General features: G+C 39.3%; 1 protein-coding gene across 1 annotated transcript in view; it reads right to left on the bottom strand.

The window, feature by feature from the left end:
- The window catches only part of AIG1 (androgen induced 1), a 125,224-nt gene that overhangs the window by 68,090 nt on the left and 36,225 nt on the right, over window positions 1–20,909 (bottom strand). The window contains exons 2-3 of the mRNA XM_040059961.2: window positions 20,221–20,376; window positions 8,916–9,017 (exon numbers count right to left, since the gene is read on the bottom strand). Coding sequence (XP_039915895.1) covers window positions 8,916–9,017; window positions 20,221–20,376 — 258 coding nt within the window. The remainder of the gene's footprint in view (window positions 1–8,915; window positions 9,018–20,220; window positions 20,377–20,909) is intronic.

The following is a 20,909-nucleotide window of genomic DNA, read 5'->3' as shown; positions in this document are numbered from 1 at the left end:
AAAAATGCTACTTCTAAAAAGTGGTGATTTTTTACAAAAACAATATTTCAAAATTGTCAAAATATTTCCTTGTATTACTTTTCCTGAAGCAATAATGATCTCTGGATAAAGGGAGAAGCAGTATTTTTTTATTCCATCAGCTTCAAGGGCTGGAAAAAGCATATAAGCTTTTGGGCTCAGATTCCCTTCACCAGGTCTGCTGATTCTTCTGGTATTGTGTCCATGTGAAATAACCCACTTTCCAACAATGATAAATAGGTAAAAATCTGGTCACTGAGTTAGTACATATGCCTTCAATTGAGGGGAAAGCTGTCTGCCAAGCTTCAGTCAAGTAGATCACAGGTCTGCGAAAAAAAGAATCTAAAAGGATGGAATTCAGTTGCTATAGTGGCACTTTAAACAAATAAATGAGATACCATGGAATGCTGCAAAATATTTGTGGTCAGATTAAGTCATATTTGCCACATGTGTGAACACTAACAGCCCAGTTTAGTGAAGTAGGTACAATATAGTACATTCCCACTTCTAGTGTATGCGAAGTCTAATTCTTATCTGGGTGCTAACGTTAACCAATGTGTCCAAGGGTACACAACACTGCATTTTACTGTAATCATAAGGCAAAGCATAGTCCCTTAAATACATAAAGGTAGACAATAAATGCTTATTAAACTGTTATACCTTCAAAAAGATATTTGCATCCTTCCTCGTGTTCGCAAGATCTGCTAAGGAGACAAAGTTCTTCACCGTGATGGCCTCCAGATGACTTACATATTGGAGTGTTTAGAGTACCTAATTTGAAGCTGGCAGCTGACTTATTAAACCTTCTTCAATATAACCCGTCCTCCTCCAATACAGTGATTTTTTCCAGTGAAATGTTCTCTTTTCTTGATAAAAGACTTTGAATATACTCATTATTAATCATAACATCTATCCTGTAAAGTTTGACTCTACTATCTGCCTATGTTCTCTGGAAAAAAAAAACTCACGGAAGAAACCAGAAATCTATTCTGTTAAAAGATAAAACAAGTGTCTGATGTAGCAGAGAGAAGAAAACACATATATTTTTACTGAAAATATATACCACTTTTTAATGCATTTTGCACTGATTTAAAAATTGAACATTTATTTACATTTATAACCTGTAACCATATATCTGATAAATGGTGCAGTAGCACCAGAAAATGTACCATCTTAGGCATTACAAAAGAGCTGTGCATAGCTCCAGCAGTGCCTGTGGCAAGTAATGTAAGCTGCACAAAAAGTGAATGTTAAAACAAAACCAGCAATCCTAATATTGTCAAAATTATGTGAGTGAACCAAATGTATTTCTGTCCCACATCACTGCTGGTGTAACAAACAAACCTAGCAGTCCAGGGCCAAACTGCTTCTAGGAAACAGCTTAGTACTCCACACACAGCCTCTTCACATGTCGTTTTGGGCTTTTTCTTCGGTTATTTGCTTTGTGCCCATAGTAATCACTTTAACAAACATTTGTATGAGCGACTTCAGCTGAAAATCTGTGTTTAAGCTTTCATTATCAGTATTATTACTATCAGCATAATTACTACTTCCAGAGTTATACCTAGCTTTGGCTATTAAAGCAGGGCAGTTTGCAGTTAGAAATACAGACAGAGCACCTCCTTACCTCTGTTATTTCAAATATGTGACCTTCCAGCTCACTTGCAACCTTCAGCAAACTGCATCTGTTTAAATATGCAATGTATTTGACACTTCACAATTGATATGGAAAAATAAGGGTCTTTTTTTTTAACACAGGACTCTAGTTTTGAGAGTCAAACAGATGATCAAGATAATGTACAGCCTTGTCAGATAAAAATATAGACAGAAGCAAAGACATCAGTGTCATTCTACGGATGTCACACAGGTAAATTTTATATGAAAACAGGCCGCATGGTTGTGGGTGGTTTCAATCTTAAACTTCCTCAAAGTTTTTGAAGCTCCTGGTATGTCACTGTGCCAATATTACTTTACCTGACCTGTAAACCTACATTCAATGGCAGCAGAAGCAATTCACCTCCTCACAGCAGCATCCATAAGCCATCTCCTTGCTCTCAATTCCTCAAACTAATACATCTCAGGGAAGTCAACTGAGTGAAGCAAGAAAATATATTCTTCATTTCATCTCTCTTACTGTTTATTTTCTTGCTTCTCCTTCTCTCTTACTCCCCCTCCTCCCTGAAGTCCTCTTCAGCATTTTGAGTTTCTTCCAGCTTGTGTACATTATTCTGTGGCTCCTTTTTTATTCACTTGCCTCATCTGTCTTTTCCTTTTCTCTTTTTTTTTTTTTTTTTCCTAGGTAGGAGTTGGAACAGCATCAGTTGACTCTTTAATTCATCTCTTTCCTCCCGCCTGTCTTTTCCTCTCGTCCAACCATCTTTTCCCAACCTCCCTTTCTGTGCTCTCTCACTGGCTCTCTCCCCTTCTCGCTTCCTTTGGTACTAACTCCACAACTTGATGTTGACGCTAGATGCTCTCATGCTCTCTGCTAGCAGACTGAGCTGTGCGACCTTGTCAACAGAAGGCAGTTAAACTTGAAAGAGATTTCATGTGAGGATTTCAGTTCTCAGCTTTTTCATTTTCAATTTTCACACCTAGCATAGGGCTTGCAGGTTTTGCTGTTACTAAGTGGTCGAAGACATTTTAGAAACGATTCCTTGTTACTAAGGTTTAGGGACATTTATACCAGGAGGAGCCTCTGTGTGGGTTTTCTCCAGATAAGTGGAAATAGCAAACAATTGGAAAAATTCAGCATCTGTGTTCAGTTAAAAAGCTGTCTTCACCTTACCCTGATGAGTGTTCTCTGGCAGAGATGTAACATGGTTAAGGCCAGCTTCCCACTTCACAAAAACTGCCGTGCTGTTACTGTGTTAGGTAAAGGGGTTTTCCTAATGCCCCCAGAGGATGCCATTTAGACAACTCAGACTTCTTCATCCTAGCAGCCTCTCTCAATTTTAAGGTGCTATGCTATCACAGGTTTTGACATGCCACCAATTTCCAAGTCCTTCACACAGTAAGAGAAAATTAAAAAAAAAAAATCTTTTAAGCTGGTGCTTTTTCTCTTCCCAGAGCAGGGAGATAATTGATACCACTGTAGTTACGCTCCAGTTACGCTCCAGTGGTGGAACTGGCAGATAATGAGGAGAGATAGCAGACAGAGCCACATAACTGCAGCATGAACATGCAAGAAGTGTACAAATTCAGCAACATTATTTTCATGGGTTTTGCAAATATCCCGAGTCCCCAGGCAACCAGCTTCAACTGCTGTTCTCTCCATCAGATGTTTAAATAACAGCCATCTAGGAGTGGTTAGTCTCTTGGAAATTAAATTAAAAATTTTCCCTGATTTTTATCAGAAAACCTTGCAACTTATGTAAAAAGTAGGAACGCCTTCCTGGAGCACTGAAAATTTTATTCACACATAACATATGGAAATATTGTAAATAAATTCAGAAGAGCACTTGAGTTGTAATATCCTTGAAACATTTAAACTGGATTTAGAAGAAAAATTCCAGAAAAATTTAAGTATCTTCTCGGCAGAAGCATGAAGCATTATGAAGTACATTTTACAAGCAGAGCCCATTCATGGGATGTTCTGTGTTAGGAAAGCATCTCCAAGGAGTAAAATGCACTGTTTCAAATTAGCAATTTCTGAAAAGGATTTTTAGATCTACATGGAGAGAAATACCTTGATGAAGAAAATAATATCTCCTTGTTCATACATCAGAGTGACCACTGTGTAGCAACTGACCAGTGAATAATGGAGAGATGGGTTTGTCAAATAACTCATCAGTTTTGGACGCCCTAATCTTTATGGTCAGATTACTATGTATTTTGATTTTTGCATGCTTTTTCTATTGTTCTTGTTAAATCATCAGGGAAAAAAGATTTACACCAGTAAAACAACTTTCATAAAATCACGGAATGATTTGGATTGGAAGGCACCTTAAAGATCATCTAGTTCCAACCACGCTGCCATAGGGAGGGACCCCTTCCATGAAATCAGATTGCTCAGAGTCCCATCCAACCCAGCCTTGAACACTTCAAGGGACAAGACAGTCATAACTTCTCTGGACAACCTGTTCCAACGCTTCACCAGCCTCACAGGAAAGATTTTTTTCCTAATGTCTAATTAACTAACCTGCCCTCTTTCAATTTGAAGCCATTCCCCCTTGTCCTGTCACTATGTATCCTAGTAAAAAGTCCCTCCAGCTGCCTTGAAAGACCACTTCAGGTACTGAAAGGCTGGAATAAAGTCACGCTGGAGCCATCACTTTTCCAGGCTGAACAATGTCAATTCTCTCATCCTTTCCTCATAGAAGAGGTGTTACATCCCTCTAATCACCTTTGTGGCCTTCCTCTGTCTGACTCCAACCGGATTATGTCCTTTCCACCATTAAAACAAAAAGACACACAAGCCATGGCCACCAGACCTAGGACAAGGCTGCTAGGACAAACAGTTGGAGAAGTGGTTGTTGTGACTTTGTACCAGGCTTCGATGGGCTCAACTTTTCAGCTGAATAATCAGTGATAAGAAAAGAGAGACAACTAGTAACTAAATAGAGTTATATCCCTTGAATACGCTCCTTCCTCTCCACAACTTGTCTTTTTCTGCTATTTGTCCCAGTTTTTGTGCATTTTCTTAAATACTAGGACAGAGGGTAAGTCCTTCTAGAAACGCCTTTGTTTCCCATTTCCCAAAAGCAGCTTAAAAAATAACAGATTATAAAACTGGAAGACCTTATATAGACTCCAGTGGCACAAAACCCAGACAATAATAATTTTTCCAACTCCACAGATGCACAGCATATTTCTCTTTCCTGCTTCCTGACCTCTCCTCTAGGGTCTTCAAATGAAGACATTACTTTGTTTCTGACCTCCAGAGCATTTCAATTCCTCAATAAGTAATTTCTATCTCTGTGTTTTGCTTTCCTTCCCACAAACAAAAGATGATTCATATTTTTAAAACAATTTTGAGACAGTGTCTGCAAAAACCAAAGAAGGACTCTCGCTGAAATGGTATGCTAACTTGGACACATACTGCAGGCAGTCCTGCCATGTAACCTGGCGCAAAATCAGCAATGCTCAAGTTTAAATTAACTCAGTCTACATATCTGTTTATGTGGGCATTGGCTAGAATAGGGGCAACCTCTAGTTTTACAGCCTGTGCTAATATTGAAGAGAATATAATTTCTGAAAACAAATGTTACCCATGCATCAATCTGGCCAGTCCCAGCACAAAAAGTTGCAAAGAATGAGCTGATAAAAATCCTACTATGACACATTTGTTTTACACACTAAAGGTTAGTCTTCAATTAAAAATTCATCATAAAGATCATATAGCCAGCCATCAGAAAATGGAAAAGAATATTTCCCATGGAAAATACGCCTTTGGAATCATAAACTGATTTGGTTCCAAACTGCAAAGACAGCCTCCAGAAAAAAAATGACATCTTTGATGAAAGAGTTCAGTAATTTGACAACTGAAATTGTAGCCCACAAAGATGAATTCATCTGCATAACTAACCAATCCAAGAAGTGCACTTGACACTTCAGAAAGAGACCAAGGCTGAGGCACAGCCCTACTCTCCAACAACCCTTTTTAACAGGTAGTTACTTCTGCTGACAGAAGCTTATCTTCAGCTACTCAAATGTGCTCCTTCAGATAATAAAGAGAGATCAAATCCTTGTGTTGGTCAAATCAGCAGCAACCCTGCTATAGATTTTCCTTGTCATTTATCAAGTCATAGCGATACTATTGGTTATGGATTAATTAACTGACTGAGATGACACAATACATCAGTTTTATGGCACAGTACAACTCTGTTAGTGATACCTTTCACAGGTGTATGAATCTGCACATATGAGGTACTATCTGGTACCATATGGCACCACTTAATACACAGATTTTCCCAAATACATGAATTATATTTGTAACTATTACAGGGTGTGCATATATATAAAAAATAGAAAGATGTTCTTTAAAATACGCAATTTTATGGTGAATAGTTTCTGCACAGCAATAAGCCTATCCTCTTTTTCTATGAAACTCAGTAAAAAAGTGAAAATTTAATTGGTAATGGGACTGCCTATTTCCAAAGTTCATTTCCCTCATGTTTCCCATTTCTAGAAAGGGATTTTTTCTATAATTCTGATTTTTTTTTTTTTTTAAATGTTGAAAAAGTGTTGCTATGAAGGATGGGTATCCCTGAATATTAACAAGACATTACTGTCTGTTCAAGAAAATACGGGTTTAGATGTAGTGTTGAAACTGCAAATATGGGATGGGAAAGGAGGAAAAGAAACAGGAGAATAAGAACTAATTAATATAAGCTTAAAAAGCAGCAGGCACTGCAGCCCAAACCACTACTTCCTGGGCTAATGCACTGAATTGGATGAGCTCTCCAAACAATTTCTTCACAGAGCCTTCAGATAGTCATCTTAAAATGCTTCTAAAGTACGAATACTCTCAAATATTTCAATACATGCCCATATTACTAATGGAAATACGATTACTGTTATTACAGCCAGATTTCATGACTTTTCGTTCCTTTTCTCTGTATTGATTTTGCAGATTGATGTTGACACTTGAGCAAGTTGTTACAGCTGATCATAATACAGTGGAATGCTTTTTTATTGTGCAAAATGTATATTTTCACCTTTTTGGGGTGGGGTGGGGGGTAGGGTGTATGTGTGTGTGCGCTAAATAAATATTTTGGGGAAACTGCTATGAAAAAATTCTGGATAGAGCATTCACAGGTTAAGTAATGTTTGACCTCAGATCCTTAGGAGCTGTACCAGATACCGAGTGGGATTAATCAGCAATGTGACAAAAGCTAAACAACCCACTTCTCACTGACAGAGGAGAGTTGCTTGTGTGAGTTTTGTTGTGCAGTGTTGGGCCCCAGCATGGCCACCCTTGCTTTCAGAATAGTTATCATTCCATGTGCACAACTGCTATCAAAATGTGCAGGAATACACAGAAATAAATGTTTATTTCTGTATAAAGCAATAGCCAGGGATCATGACTTTTATAAACTGTGGGCCTCTATCATATTCTTTAAAATTTGCCATGTCAAAATTTTAACTCCTACTAAGTGAGGTGCAAGCATTCTCAAGGTAGTTTAATAACCCTTTCATACTACGATGAGCAATGCATCAGAATTAATTACCATGAAAGCTGGTGAGGATAAAATGATGGATAAAACATCAGAATGAATGTGCTCAATCTGGTGAAGAGCCCCACAGCCATAAGCTTCCCTTGTGATCTAACAGAAGAACACTTGAATGAATGGAGACTGACACGGAAACCAATTTCTTTACAAAAGTCTTTCAAAAATGCTTTCTACAATATTTCAAGTTGAAAAAAAAAAAGTCTAAAATACTTGGACACAATACATTTCAGCAAACTCTGCGATGTCCAAAAATCTCAAACAAAAGCCCTCTTCACATATTTCACTAAGTATACATTGCTACAAAGCAACATGAGCTTGAGTTGCCTTTTAGTTACAGCACAGAGAAGACTTCTTGAATATCTACGGCTATTTGCTACCAACTGCTTCACAATGTACATTTATGAAAAATGTTATGGGTTAGGCACTTCCAGTATATGGAATGTCACCTGAAAGAAATGTCATCAGAGCTGGCACTGATCTGTTGTGGGGAAAAAAATCAAGATGTGCATGGTTTGGCAGTGTTTGCAAGTGTTCAGTTTGTAACCTCAGAGCTCAAGGGAGGACAGCCTGAACAAATATAGCAGGAATCATCAGACTCTTTCTTCAGCTCTAGACACACATAATATCATGCTGTTCCTTTCAAAACATCATGAAACAGTACAGTATCTATCAGAAGCTGATGCTCCTCTTGTCAGTAACAGCTCTCATACTGTTCCTTTGACACAAAATCTGGGGAACAAATAAATAGCAGTGTCATCTGACCCTCTCCACAACGGACCAATATATCAAGCACAGCAGTGCTGGACAAATCCTGATCTGCTGTAGTGATAAAGTGCACACACCCAGAAGGATGTGTGCTGTCATCTACTGATGAACAGCAGTGCCAAATGGTTTGCCACGTCTTGATGAGGAAAACAAAGTAATAGTGAAACATTTTGCACAATGCAACTAGAGAAGCAAACATGACTCTTTTCAGCTCCAAATGCTGCATAAACAGTGGAAAGTACCTGATGGCAATTTGTGGCTTTAACTTTTCCTTGGCATTTAAACATATGGTTGAAGAAAGGATGTCTGACTTGACACAGCAGAGAGGGATTAAAAGGTCAGATTTCTTCTCAAGAAACTACCTTTATGATTAACAATGCATCAGTTTTAAAGCTTTGCATTGATACATGTAATTCCACATTATTAAAAATATTCAGATATGGGTTCTGCTACATAAGTTTGGTGTGCTTGAATTACTTTTCTAAAAACACACATGTCCAAAAAATAGAGATTTTTTTGAAAAAGCATTTTAACCAAAAGGTTTTCATCATGAATTATACTTTGGTAGACTGGTAAAGAAACATTCAATTAAGTGTTTCTGTCATTCTAGAGCAAGATTTGTCAAATTCAGAACTTATGTTTAATAGAACAGTCTCTTTCTCATGATCACAGTGACATTTCTCTGGGAAAGCTACCTTTTACAGGAAAGAGCTGTATAATCCCCACAACGAGCCTGGGATGTAGGACCCTTAAGTTCAAATCTCCAGTTTCAACCTAATAAGCATTCAAATATGACTCCAGGAGTCAAGGAAGGGAAGATGTTACTCTTCCTTGCAAATTGCGTTCATTAATCACTTCTGAGGGGATTAGCAACAAGAGTATGCAGAATCACGCACAGAGATATCAATGTCTTACACTTTTGTTTATGCAAGGAAGTGTTTGCATTACTTTACTCACCATTCCGTGATTTAGCCATGCTGGTATAAAATTATCAAGCAGCTTGGGGTAAACCAGTTCCCTGTCATAGATATAGATGCTCCAAAACATTGTCACCACAAACTAAGGAGAAAAAAGAAGACAAGACATTTTTAAATATATGCTTCTGAAAAACTAGTTCCACTCTTTAGACAGCAAAATTGGTCACTTAGCAAAGGATTTAGGGATAGACATGGGCATTATTGTTCTTTGACCAAATACTGTTACAATCAAGAGTTTGAATCTAGATTACTCTTTGCATTCACTGAGGTTTTAACTTTTCCTCTTTTTTCCCCTTAACTTTTAGCCAGGAAAAAAAAAAATCTCATTTTTTGACTTACATGCCTGTGGCCAAATTATAAGTGAATATTAGACTTTAGTAGCAGATGTGGCACATAAATAATGTTTCTCCACTAACAGGATAGAAAACAAATGGAAAATCAGCTAAAATATCACTTGGAATTCATACAACATATCAATACGAAACATTCACTCCTGAACAGAAGCCTATAAATTAGTATTTGCATTTTTCTGTGTCGGCCATCAAAACAGCTTTTTAAAAAACTTTTAAAAAACAACAACAACAAAAAACACCCAAAAATCTTTGATGACTCTCCACACAATTCATGGACTCGGATCCACAGAAAAGAAGTCTAGTATGCTGCTCATTTGTCAATATGAAATTTGGCTTTGTTCTTCTCAGAGACTATTTACTAGAGGCCCAGTAAAAGACCATTATTTCCTGTAGACTGAGGACAGGACAAATGGATCAGATAAAGTTTAGAGTAGGCTGAATTTTTGCCTAAGTGTTCATGTGTTCTTTTAAGTTATTCTGATGTTTGAAAGGCAGAGACAATCAAACCCACAAAATGTACAGAAATAATAGTTTTAGCTTACCTTAGCTGTGGCAGGTAAGTAATTTTCTAATTAAAACACTACTGCTTTCTTACCTTGAATTTGAGTCATAGTTTTCTACTAATAAAAAAGGCTTATTGTTCATAGCTGTAAAATCCAATACCTGAGCCAGGAGCTTTTCAGTGACTATTTACAGGGGATCTCTAAACAGTAATGCTAAATAAAGTTTGAGAGCCAAAAGATAGATCTTTCACTGAGATAGTATTCAGTTATGTCCAAACTGATGTGGCTCATGATCTTACAGCTCATTTAGAGGATCAGTGAAAGAAATATGGAGTGAGCATAGCACATCCTGCAACTGTGTGTAGTAGTGCAGGCATAAGCTATTTCATTAGCTTCTGACTTTAGAAAATTAAAATTGAGGTTTGCAGTTTATCAATGGCACCTTGTTCTAACCACAGACACGCAGACTTTGGCCAGCCAGTTATGTGAATGACCTGAACCAGTACACTGTTACCTCAGTGTGCATACAGTACATAGTTTCTTGGTTTCCAGCACAGTTGTCCATCTGTTGTGATAGCTACTGGTGCCTGCTCAGAATAAGCTTGGACTATTTGACTAGTGCACAGAGGCCAGGAAAAAAAAATAGGTTATGATAGACAGCCCAAAAAATATTGCAAGTGTAAAACACGCCACAAGAAATCTCTCGTCTGGGCCAGCCTTGGCATTGGCAGAGCGCAGCTCTTTACGCACCTGCTGACACGTAAGTGCCAAGATATGAATAGCTGAACAGCATGAAAAATGGAAGCAAAGTATCCTCTTCTCTATAGGCTTCCTAGAAGTCATGTATTATCACAGTGGGTCTCTGAGAACCTGCTAAGATCAACTGGGGCATAAAAACATCTTCTCAGGCATATGAAGACCAAGATTGATAATGCTGTTTTGTTTTTTTTCAAAGGAAGTCTCAAAGCAAGAAAAATCAGTCAGGATTAGGCTGAACTTTCCTACACTGAATACAACACTGCTAGCATGCTTTGACCTGTGATTTTTGTGTGGAGCAGAATGAAACAATAGACTTTGTCAAGGAGGTAAAGACAAGAAAAGAGGGGACATGCCATCTGTCCCTTAACCAAAGTCAGCCAATGGATGGAACAGGATCAGCCTAGCTGGCTGCAACCATCTGGAGCTACAGACGGCAAATGCTGCTTAGCAAAGCACTATCACAAGGCAGACATAAGGTAGAGGAAGTGCGCAAAACCAAACGTGTTACAGAACTAACCTGTCCCAAAGGATGACCTGATATGAGACTGAACACGACACCCTGGGGAAGATTCCTTCCAGTGTCTGAATGGTTCACCTTACTCTTCTTTACAATTAGTTCATTTGGATAAAATGAACTATAAAAATTGACTATTTGGATAAAAAGAATTATAATGAGGGCTTGTGACACAGTTACTTTGGCTGCTTCTGAATTTGTTTACTTTGATTAATGAGCAACTGTTGGTCTGGTACTTTTAAATCCCCTCTACTATGCTTATACTTTGCTACTGGCAGATTTTTATTTGGGATGGGCTTTGCTAAGATCCCACATGATCATGTAGTGCCAGACCATGACACAACTGAGCTGCTTCCTTACACTACCTATTGTAAAGTCCCGGATCTGCTCAACGAGTTTCTTATGCATTTTTTAAACCCAAGGCAGCACACAGGAGAAACGAGATAACACTCTCAGGAGGTTAGACAAACTTTTATTCGCAAACTTTAGAAAATAAGGGCACTTGGCAAATTTTAAAGCAACATTCAATTACAATCAAGCATTTCACAAGGCACTGGCTTAGTGAACTCCAAACCATCCAACTCTAAGTTACCCAGATATTGAGAAGAAGAAATGGGGGAATGAACAGCAAAAGATTAAAAACCATTGCTTGCATTCCAGTGTGATCTCAACTACTGTGAAATCCAAACAGTGGGCTGCAACCACATGTGCCTATACAACTGCTTTTATCTGCTCTGGTCCTTCAGGCCATTCCCCCTTTGGGGCTTTTGCTGTGCCAGCGGCTAGTAGCCATCCTGGGGCTGGACTTAGAGACTTCAGGGGCATGGGGGGGGGGAGCAGTGCATCATCCCACCTATGCAGGACATGCCCTTCCCCCCTCCCTTTAGGTATTTTAAGCCAGTAATCATTTTCTCCTGTTTCTCACACAACCCTGAGGCTCAAAAAAATGACTGGGACTAGAACAATGGGAAACGGGATCATCTTCTTCCATTGTGGCAGCAGTGGCATTCTAACCTAGCAAAGAGAGGGAGTAAAAAAAGGAGAGGAAAAAGAGGAAAGTGTACAAGAAATCATGCAGTGGACAATTGCTACTTCAATAATCAAAATATAGGTCCAGTCGATACAGGGATTCCACCCTATGCAAGCCATCATCCCTCACCCTGTGAGTTCCAGGGATGGCAAGAAAGATGCAAATCAGGATCTGAGGAAAAGAGTTCATGAAACCATTCTTTCAGCTGCAGTGATAGGAAAAGTTCAGCAGACTGGTTGGCAATTTTCTTTACTTTTGCTTGTGCTTCTTAAAACACCATTTTCCTATTGGTGAGGTTCAGCACTTCACATATTCCTTGCCCATTTAGTAATGATTTATCAAGGATTAGACAGTTTTATAAAATTACTATTGATACTATCTGGACTTGTAAGTTGAGCTCCAAAATGGCCAAATGAGTCCAATTTAAGAGTCTCTATTGCAGTGTGATTGCACAGCTCACCAAAAATTACAAACCTTAAGGATAAAGCAAATTTTCGACAGTTAAGCTGCCTTACATTTTGGAGCTGATAATCTTACAAGTCCAGGTATCATTATAACCTAAACAAGCACACATTTTCTGTATTAGCACCCTTATCCCTTCCACCAACCTGGTTTCGGGGGGGGGTCCCCAGGGCCCATATTACAGTCAATTATCTTATTACAACGTAGAGCTCCAAATGCCAGGATAACGGGGAATATCAGGGTGCACCATGGGAAAGTTACATCAAGTAAAAGTTCTACTACATAATAGTCTGGTTGCTTCAGGGGGATTAAAGGTGTAACAAAAACCTGAACCATCCCTATCTATTTGGCATGTTTTTCTAGACAGGGTCCTGGGTTCAAACCAAATACCTTCCTAACTTAACCATTCACTGGTTTCAAATCTGAAATCTTTTCTTCTGACATCTTGACCACTCAGGACTTCGTTGCTTACAGCTGGAGAAAACTTTCCAGCTGCCACCTCAGTCTCTGTCAACCCCCTTCTCTGTATGACCATGCTTCATAAATTGCTTTCCATTACTACATGTGGTTCTTTTGGCATAAACTACACTTCTTTCTCAATTCAAAGTAATTTTATATCTTGCTTTGAAGAGGTAGGAAGGGATATACAAATCTGATTTCATAATCATAAGAAATCCTGTCTGAGCTTCCAAGCTAAATTCAGGAAGGACTCTTTTCCACCTTCTGTGGCAACCAGAGAGCCGACACAAAGAGCCCAAAACAATGCTTGTGACGTTTATACACATACTGCAAAAATACTGAGACAAAACACATACAAATATAAATATCACAAAACTTATCAAGATAAAAATATGCACAATCACTGCAGCAAAGAGCTGTGTAAATCTTCATCTCACGGCTACATCTTTGCATGGAATACGTGGAGAAGAACAGAGAAAAGAAAACTTGGTCCTACTTGGACCCGTTTTAGAAAAAAGGAATTATCCATCTGGTGTTAACTTTATGTTCTCTGCCGTGGGCATCTGTGGGCACCCATGCATGCATGCTCAGGGGAATCTTTAAGACCAGCAGGACTTTCCCAACAGCTGGCAGGCCTACCAGTACTGGCTGACCAGGAAAATGTACGGGGTTGTGGGGATCATCAGTCCTTTTGTTTCCAGAAGGCATGGTAGGCATCGTGGAGTAGTAATGCTGTAAGTCATGGACATCCGCTTACTCTCCATGGGTCACTGATTTTGGTCACAGTGCCCCACAGTTGATCAGGTCACTCTGGATCCTGAGGTCTCAAAAACCATTTTAGGAGACCATTTGTCCTGTCTACTATCCCACTGGCTTGTGGATGTGGTGTAGGGAGTGTGGAACACTCACAGTGCCCCTTCAGTTTTCACCCATTCTTGTACTATCCCTGCTGTGAAGTGACTGCCATTATCCAATTGCATTGATTTTGGTTTAGGAAGGAAATTGAAGTGTCATTTTAATCCTTCCACAGTACTTTCCCATGTAGACCACGCCACTGCTTTAGCCCACACCTAATTGGACACTGTCTGAATGCCCATCAGCACACACTGTTTTCCTCCTGCTTTGTTAAAAGGACCAATGCAGTCGACCTGCCAAATTTCCTACAACCTCTTTCTCATCCTTATGTGCAGGTGGGAAATGTGCAGGGAGTGTTTCTCCAGTCTGATGCAGCATTGGCTGCAGACAGAAATGACTGTTTCACAAGCCCTTTGGGTGACAGGCAATCCTCTACTTACCACCTCTCTTAACAGGTCTTTCATCCCAGAGCTGGCATGCTTCACATGCAGCCATTCCAATAAATATCTCCATTTCTCTTCTTGTTCAGCTTCCTTTTCCTCAGCTAAGACAACCAAATGAGTGACAGAGTCTACTTGGTCCTTTAAGACAAGGGCTGGATGGTCTCCCTTCTGATGGGGTGCTATCCATCCAAGTGATACCATTTTGGATCTTGCACTTTTCAGAATTTCTCCCCACTTCTCTTTCTGCCATACCAGCAGTCTTTATATCTGTGTGTGCCAGTGGCTAATAGCCAGTCTGGGTCTGGATCAGAGCCTTCAGGGGGATTGGTATGGAGCAGTGCATCATCCCACCTACGCAGGACTTGCCCTGCCCCTCTTCCTCCCCTCCTGTAGTTGTTCTGAGCCAGTACTCATTTTCTCTGGTCTCTCACACCTATGTAAGCCTCAAGCAGAACTGCAGCTCTTGTGCTCATGTTGCCTTCCTTGTGGTATAATTCATCACTGTTGTGGAGACTGACATTGCACTATACTCACATGCCAGGCTGAACAGGCTGCTCATATGAAGTAGAAAAACTTCAGGGAGCCCAGCATTTTATTTTCCTTTGTTCCCAAGGCAAAATGGCACAAATATTACCCTTCCATTTCCTCTGTAGACACACTAAAGGCTTTGAATTCAAGGAAGGAAAAAGGCACCAGCATTTGTTTTTTACATTTCTTTGCACAGGAGCCTCCTAAGATTGACAACTTTGCAAAAATACTACTAGGTTAAATATAAAATTAAGCAAGATGTAGAACAGAAAACTCCCTCATTTGCTACTTATCCTATCTAGAGTCTGTAATGATTCTATCAGTCTGTAATGATTATCTATCTAGCATCCAGTCATTACAGGCCAAAGGAAAGCCAAATTTGCAAGAAGACCTTGGAACCTGAAAATATGGAATAGCTCACTTATTATAGGCATCTGAAAGACTGCTGAACAAATACACAGCAGCAGAAAAAGAATAAGGCTGAAAACAAAATGCTGTCTTCCCACTTAAGGAGGTATTCCTTGAGTGTTTGCCCTCTGTCTCTGAAGCGTCAGAACACAAGAGCAGCATGTGGCCCTGTCAAGGGAAATGTTTTAAAGGACAAGCTGGGAAATGGATATTTATTCAAAAGAGAAATCAAGTGGCTTTGTCAAAACACTACAAATGGAAGCAAAGAGAAACTAAGAAACTAAAGCCAACAAAAAGAATTGTATAATTTGCACTTTTACATGAGTCCAACCAAGAAATGTTATGCAAACGAAGAATGAGCCCAGTGGAACTTTATTTTCCTACACTATGTGTTTTTGGTTTTGGCTGGGCTGCACAGTTCAGTCATTTCCTGGATGGCTAATGACGAAGAAAAAAACCCCCAACCCTTGTGACCCTGACACAATTTGTTTTAAGTACAGTTAAAGGTAAGCTTTCTGCCTATCTCCCAAGACACCTGTGGTTAACTGTGAGTATAAATATGTTGTTTGTGAACTTCTTTGACAGTTAGATGTATTACATCTGTAAGAAAAGTGGTGTTAAAGGCAGACCACAGTAGGTGCAACTTAGCATTGTACTGTCTTTAGATGGGCTTGCGAGCTAGCACAATACACCAAAGGGATTTGAAAAGTGCCAGTGACAGGAAGCACAAGGAGTGGGAAACAAAAAACAGGGAAAACCCCTCTCAGAGAATAGACTTCAGGGGGCAATTGCACCACTACTTCCTAATTATCCCATCACCAGTCATCTCATCAGAAGAGATGAGGGTAAAATCTAGAAGAGAGATTTTTGCATGGTTGAGTCAGTTACGGAAATAAAATTATGCTGTAGTCTGGTCAAGTAACAAGGTAACTAGGAAACTGCAGCAAATGCCTACACAACTTTTCTTGGCAGATCACAGATCAGCATAATTGATGATTTACAGAAGGGTGATCAGTTTTCCTTTTGACTCTACTAGTACAGAGAAACATGAAATAAGAAAGCATGTCTGACTCTTTCCTTTGTATCACAGGTTTTTAAAATCATAAAAGCGTAACCAAAAAATGAGGCAATTCTGGTCAGTTTAGACTCAGATTCAAACATAGCTATTGATGCTACATGATACAAAACCCCTGTGGCAGACAGTGACTTTCTAGGCAGAAATCGCTCTTTTAGTACATAACAAGATCAATTTCTGTTCTTCCTATTTTTATTAAACACAGTCTTAAACAAGCATAAATGCCTGTTTTATCTCTTCTTCCTATTGTTCAGTATAAATTACAAGAAACATATTGATAAAACCATATACAGTTTACACAAAACACTAATTAACCACAGAAACTTGGCAACTTAATGATCTATGTCAAACAGAAAAAAAGTAGGGATAAGCTAAACCACTGGTGTAATATCTTTCTTTTAAGCATGTCTCACACCACTCTAGCAGTGTAAATTGCTCTTAATATTTATCGTCTTCTTTACACAGATAAAGGGATGGCAAGTCCAAGTAATTATAGATGAGAATTGATAATAAAATTCTAAAATGCCTATGCAAGCAATTTTCTTCAGTGGATGCTACCTAATCTCTTAGGCATTTGAATAATATTGCAGGCTTATAACAAACTAAAAAAGGGCTAGGAAGTGTTGCCCACAGACTTTTTGTGACATGAGGCTTTACTGAATAGAAAATTTATTTGTTGATTTCTGATTCGATTCTCTGAAAAGTCATATTAAAAAGAGCAACAATAAGTAAATAGTAGCCATTATGTCCTTGGAAGAGTCTCATGTTTATTTCTCAACTCTTCTGTGAAATATAGGTTGGCAATTCAGTTTTATCAGAGCCCCTGAAGATACACAGTGCATATCACAACACTGGAGAGATGTGATCTGCTGCACAGATTTTTTCAAGTTTTGATTTGTTGTGAAGCCACCAAAGGAGATTATTTACCCTTGGGCTGTTCTTCCCCTCCTTTTGAAGGTGGGAAGAAACTGGTGGTCAGACTTACCAGATGGTTTGTATGTAATCGTTTTTAGGAAGTCTTAAAAATGAAGAACTTTGTTACATTTTTTTTTTCTCACATCATTGTTTAACTTGGGAGTGGAAATCCCTTTTCTCATCTGTTTTTCAGAACAAGTCATCTCAAGGGCTCCAGTAAGCAGGAAATACAGAAAAAAAATGTGGTGAATTGCTCTTGAAACGCTGCAGTTATTAAGCTTTAAAATGTTCCCCTAGTATCTACATTATTGTCTAAACATGCCCTGTGTAAAACACTGAGCAATAAAAATAATTTAGACGTTAAGGTAACTGACAAGTACTTAAGCACGAGCACTACTGTTACATTAGATACCCAACAAAGATTTTATTCACATCTGCCCTATTTTTATGTGTGAAGGTTCCCTTGTGTCACTACTGGAAACCACTGAGAAGCTCCATGGAGAGCTAGGTGGGTTAATCTCAAGGAAAGAAAGTTCACATTTTATATTATTTTCTTTTTTTTTTTCCTTTTTTTTTTTCAGGAGTAAGGAAGCTATTAAAAGACTCCAAGAAACAAGGGAACTTTTAACTTCTTTTCAGCAGACACTCCGGTGTTTAATAACTTCCTTCTAACGAGAGCCTTGATCATAGTAAAATTTCAGTATTTTCTTCCATATACATACATACATACATACATAAATGTATGTATGTATGTATGTATGTATGTATGTTTGCTACTTTTGGGCCCTGCACTCTTCCTATCTGCAATCCCACTAAAGCAGAACCTGCAGTGCCTAGCAGCCTCGCAGGCACTGGCCAGGCTACCACTGGCCAGGCAAGTAAGTGGTAGCTGCAGTGTGGTGAGATCTCTGCTGCTGGTGAGGATTGGGTTTCAGGAAGGAGCTGAGACCAGTGTAAAGTTAGGAGGTACTGCTGTTTGTCTCTCAGTAGCCAGGAGAAGAAATAACAACAAAAACAACCTTTTTAGGATTTCTTTGCAAGATGTAAAGGGGTAAACAATTGTTCCCCCTCGCCACAGAAAGGTCACTTGGAAAGGGAGCATATCTGTACTATGAGTATGGCCATTCCTTACTATGTTTAAGACCCAAGTTGTTCTTGTACGAAACCCTTGTGAAAGCAGCTCTCTCTGTCTCCAGGTATGCGACATATCTCTTGGGAACTGCTAATTTGTAAATGTTGCAACAACACCTGTAGTGCAGGCAGTGGCTAACTGGGATTATTTGTGTACTGGTGGCAAGAGAAACATTGCCTGAAAAGAAATGTTCAGAATTGCCAAGACAAAGTGAAGATGAAATTCTCCAGGATCTCAAAAAGTTTCAAGGTCAGGAGCATTGCAGGAGTGGAGGAGCACACAGACAACACAGTATGGAGCTAAAACAGTGGCAGGAAAGAACCCCTGAAACCCGAGAGGCATGAGAGAGCCAAGGAGGGTGTCCTTTGAAGCGTGTGAGGGAGTGCACTTCCAGAGTGAAAAAGGCACTTAAAATATTTAAACACAGACAAATAGTGTGAAGTTGTTCTCCTTTTTCATTTCTACTATCAACACAGCAGGAAAAGCGTCTGTTGCTAATCACAATCACAAATACTTCTAACTCCCCATCTCCCTTAAAAATACAAATGCTACATGAAGCTCTGCACCCATAAAATGCGTATTTGCAAACCTGTCTATGCACAGATTTTCTACTAGCTGTAGTAGCTGATCCAGTCTCCTCTACCATTCCTGGAAAAATGCAGTCAGCTACCCCAACATGAATTGTGGCAACTCCCAAAAGGCAGGTGAGCAAGTATAAGGGAAGGCTACCAGCTGGGTTTTTATTAAAGTACCTGCGCTATTTCACATATGCTTCGCCTTTCTTAACTTTGCAAAAGCATTCTGCATTTCTTCACGTATCGTGAAATTCCACATAAATGGTGAAATGAAATTCTAATGAAGCGTCACTGAATATATGAAATGATAAGTGATAGATTGATATTTTAGCTGCTGTTAACTGACAGAAAGTGATCAGCTGTTGTGAAAGTTTCAAAGACCTCATACAGCTTTCTAATAGTCCACGAAAAAAAAATCTGCTTCTTGTGAATTTATTTTGAACTACTGTACAACGAAATGAGAAAAAGAGAATTAAAGCTTGATCCTGAATTACAATTAAAGCAATAATTTTAATGAAACGTTCACACATTTTTGCATTGCAACCTAAGCTTAGAAGTAGACTGACATAGATGACACTTCCATGCAAGAACTCATAAAAGTATTGATTTTTAGCAGTTTTATTTGCTATGTAAAGACATTGAGCACCTCTTGCCATTGGAAGTGATGCGCAATGTCCCAGCAGAGCAAGATCTGATCCAAAGAGTATTTTTCTTTTGAAAGAAGACATGTCAAGCCCACATTTTTACATATCTTCTGTGTGCTTTTTAACATTACTAGCAAAACCCCTTTTTTTCTACCTCAATTATTTTGTAAGCTTTGAATCTTTGTGGAATTAACAAGGAGCAACCTGGACTTTTGCTTCTCTTCCTGCCCATGTCAAAATGTCTTAGAGCCAGTTCCCTCAGGTCATTATGGTGTAAAACACGCCACAGTCAGCACTTTCACTACTCTTGATGATGACGTGGTGCAGAAGAAGTCTAAATTGAATCTCAAGATGCTGCTGGTACCATACACATTTAAAATTACTTGTGCAATCAAATGCCTATTGTAACATGACTTTTTTATAACGAACCAAAAATTATTTCAGCAACGCACTGTATATTCTGTTCCCTTACACCAGTGAAAAACAAGAGAGTAGTAAAATCATCTCTACCATCTTTCCCTTTCTGCATAGTCTTTTGTATAGCGATGGGAAAACATTTCAGGAAGCAAACATTCAGTAACACTGTTCATCCAGTTTGCAAAGACATGCACAGATTAACACTGTACTTACCACTCCCACAGGGAAAGCTAGAACAGCCATCATCCAGTCACGGAGGGAAATGAGTTTTTTCAGCTGCCTCTCTTGCTCTTGACTGTCATTCCCTCTAGTGAGAAGACTGGACAGGTCAGTCAAGACGCAAATCCCAAAGAAGACAGCCTGGATAACCTGAACAGAAGAGAAACACACTCTTGAACACATCTTCATCATTCTGTGTTCCTTCTCCCATTTCTTCTTCTCTTGAACAGAGAAGACCAGCCCTTTGGCAGACAGCAGGTCAGACACAAACACAGGTGAGGAATATTGCCACAGAACTGACATGAAATACCATACATCAGTCCCTTAAATATGGGTAGAATTTATTCACATAAAAGCCTCGTGTGCTTCAAAGTCCTGCACGCACCTTGCTCCTCACCTACAGGGGGAATCAATGTGAGTGGAAGGACTATTCCAGAGGTGGCTTTCCACCCTCACCTCAGGTGTGTGCCACCTGCTGGGGACTGAACTGCAGCCACCCCTTCCTGTGTCACTCCATACAGCTCATCCCCAAAGCAATTGCCTCTGAGGTGGAAAAGCGAGGAATGCTCCCAGTGAGAAGAAGGGAAAGAAACAGAAATGAGTGTTTCCTTCCCTTGTGACAGGAGGTCTCTCTTGGAGGTTCTGCCTGCCTGAGATATTCCACCTAAAGGTGAAGGAAGGGC

This window comes from Hirundo rustica, chromosome 3, assembly GCF_015227805.2.
Source record: "Hirundo rustica isolate bHirRus1 chromosome 3, bHirRus1.pri.v3, whole genome shotgun sequence".
Taxonomy (NCBI): domain Eukaryota; kingdom Metazoa; phylum Chordata; class Aves; order Passeriformes; family Hirundinidae; genus Hirundo; species Hirundo rustica.
This window is presented reverse-complemented; position numbering and strand designations above follow the sequence as displayed.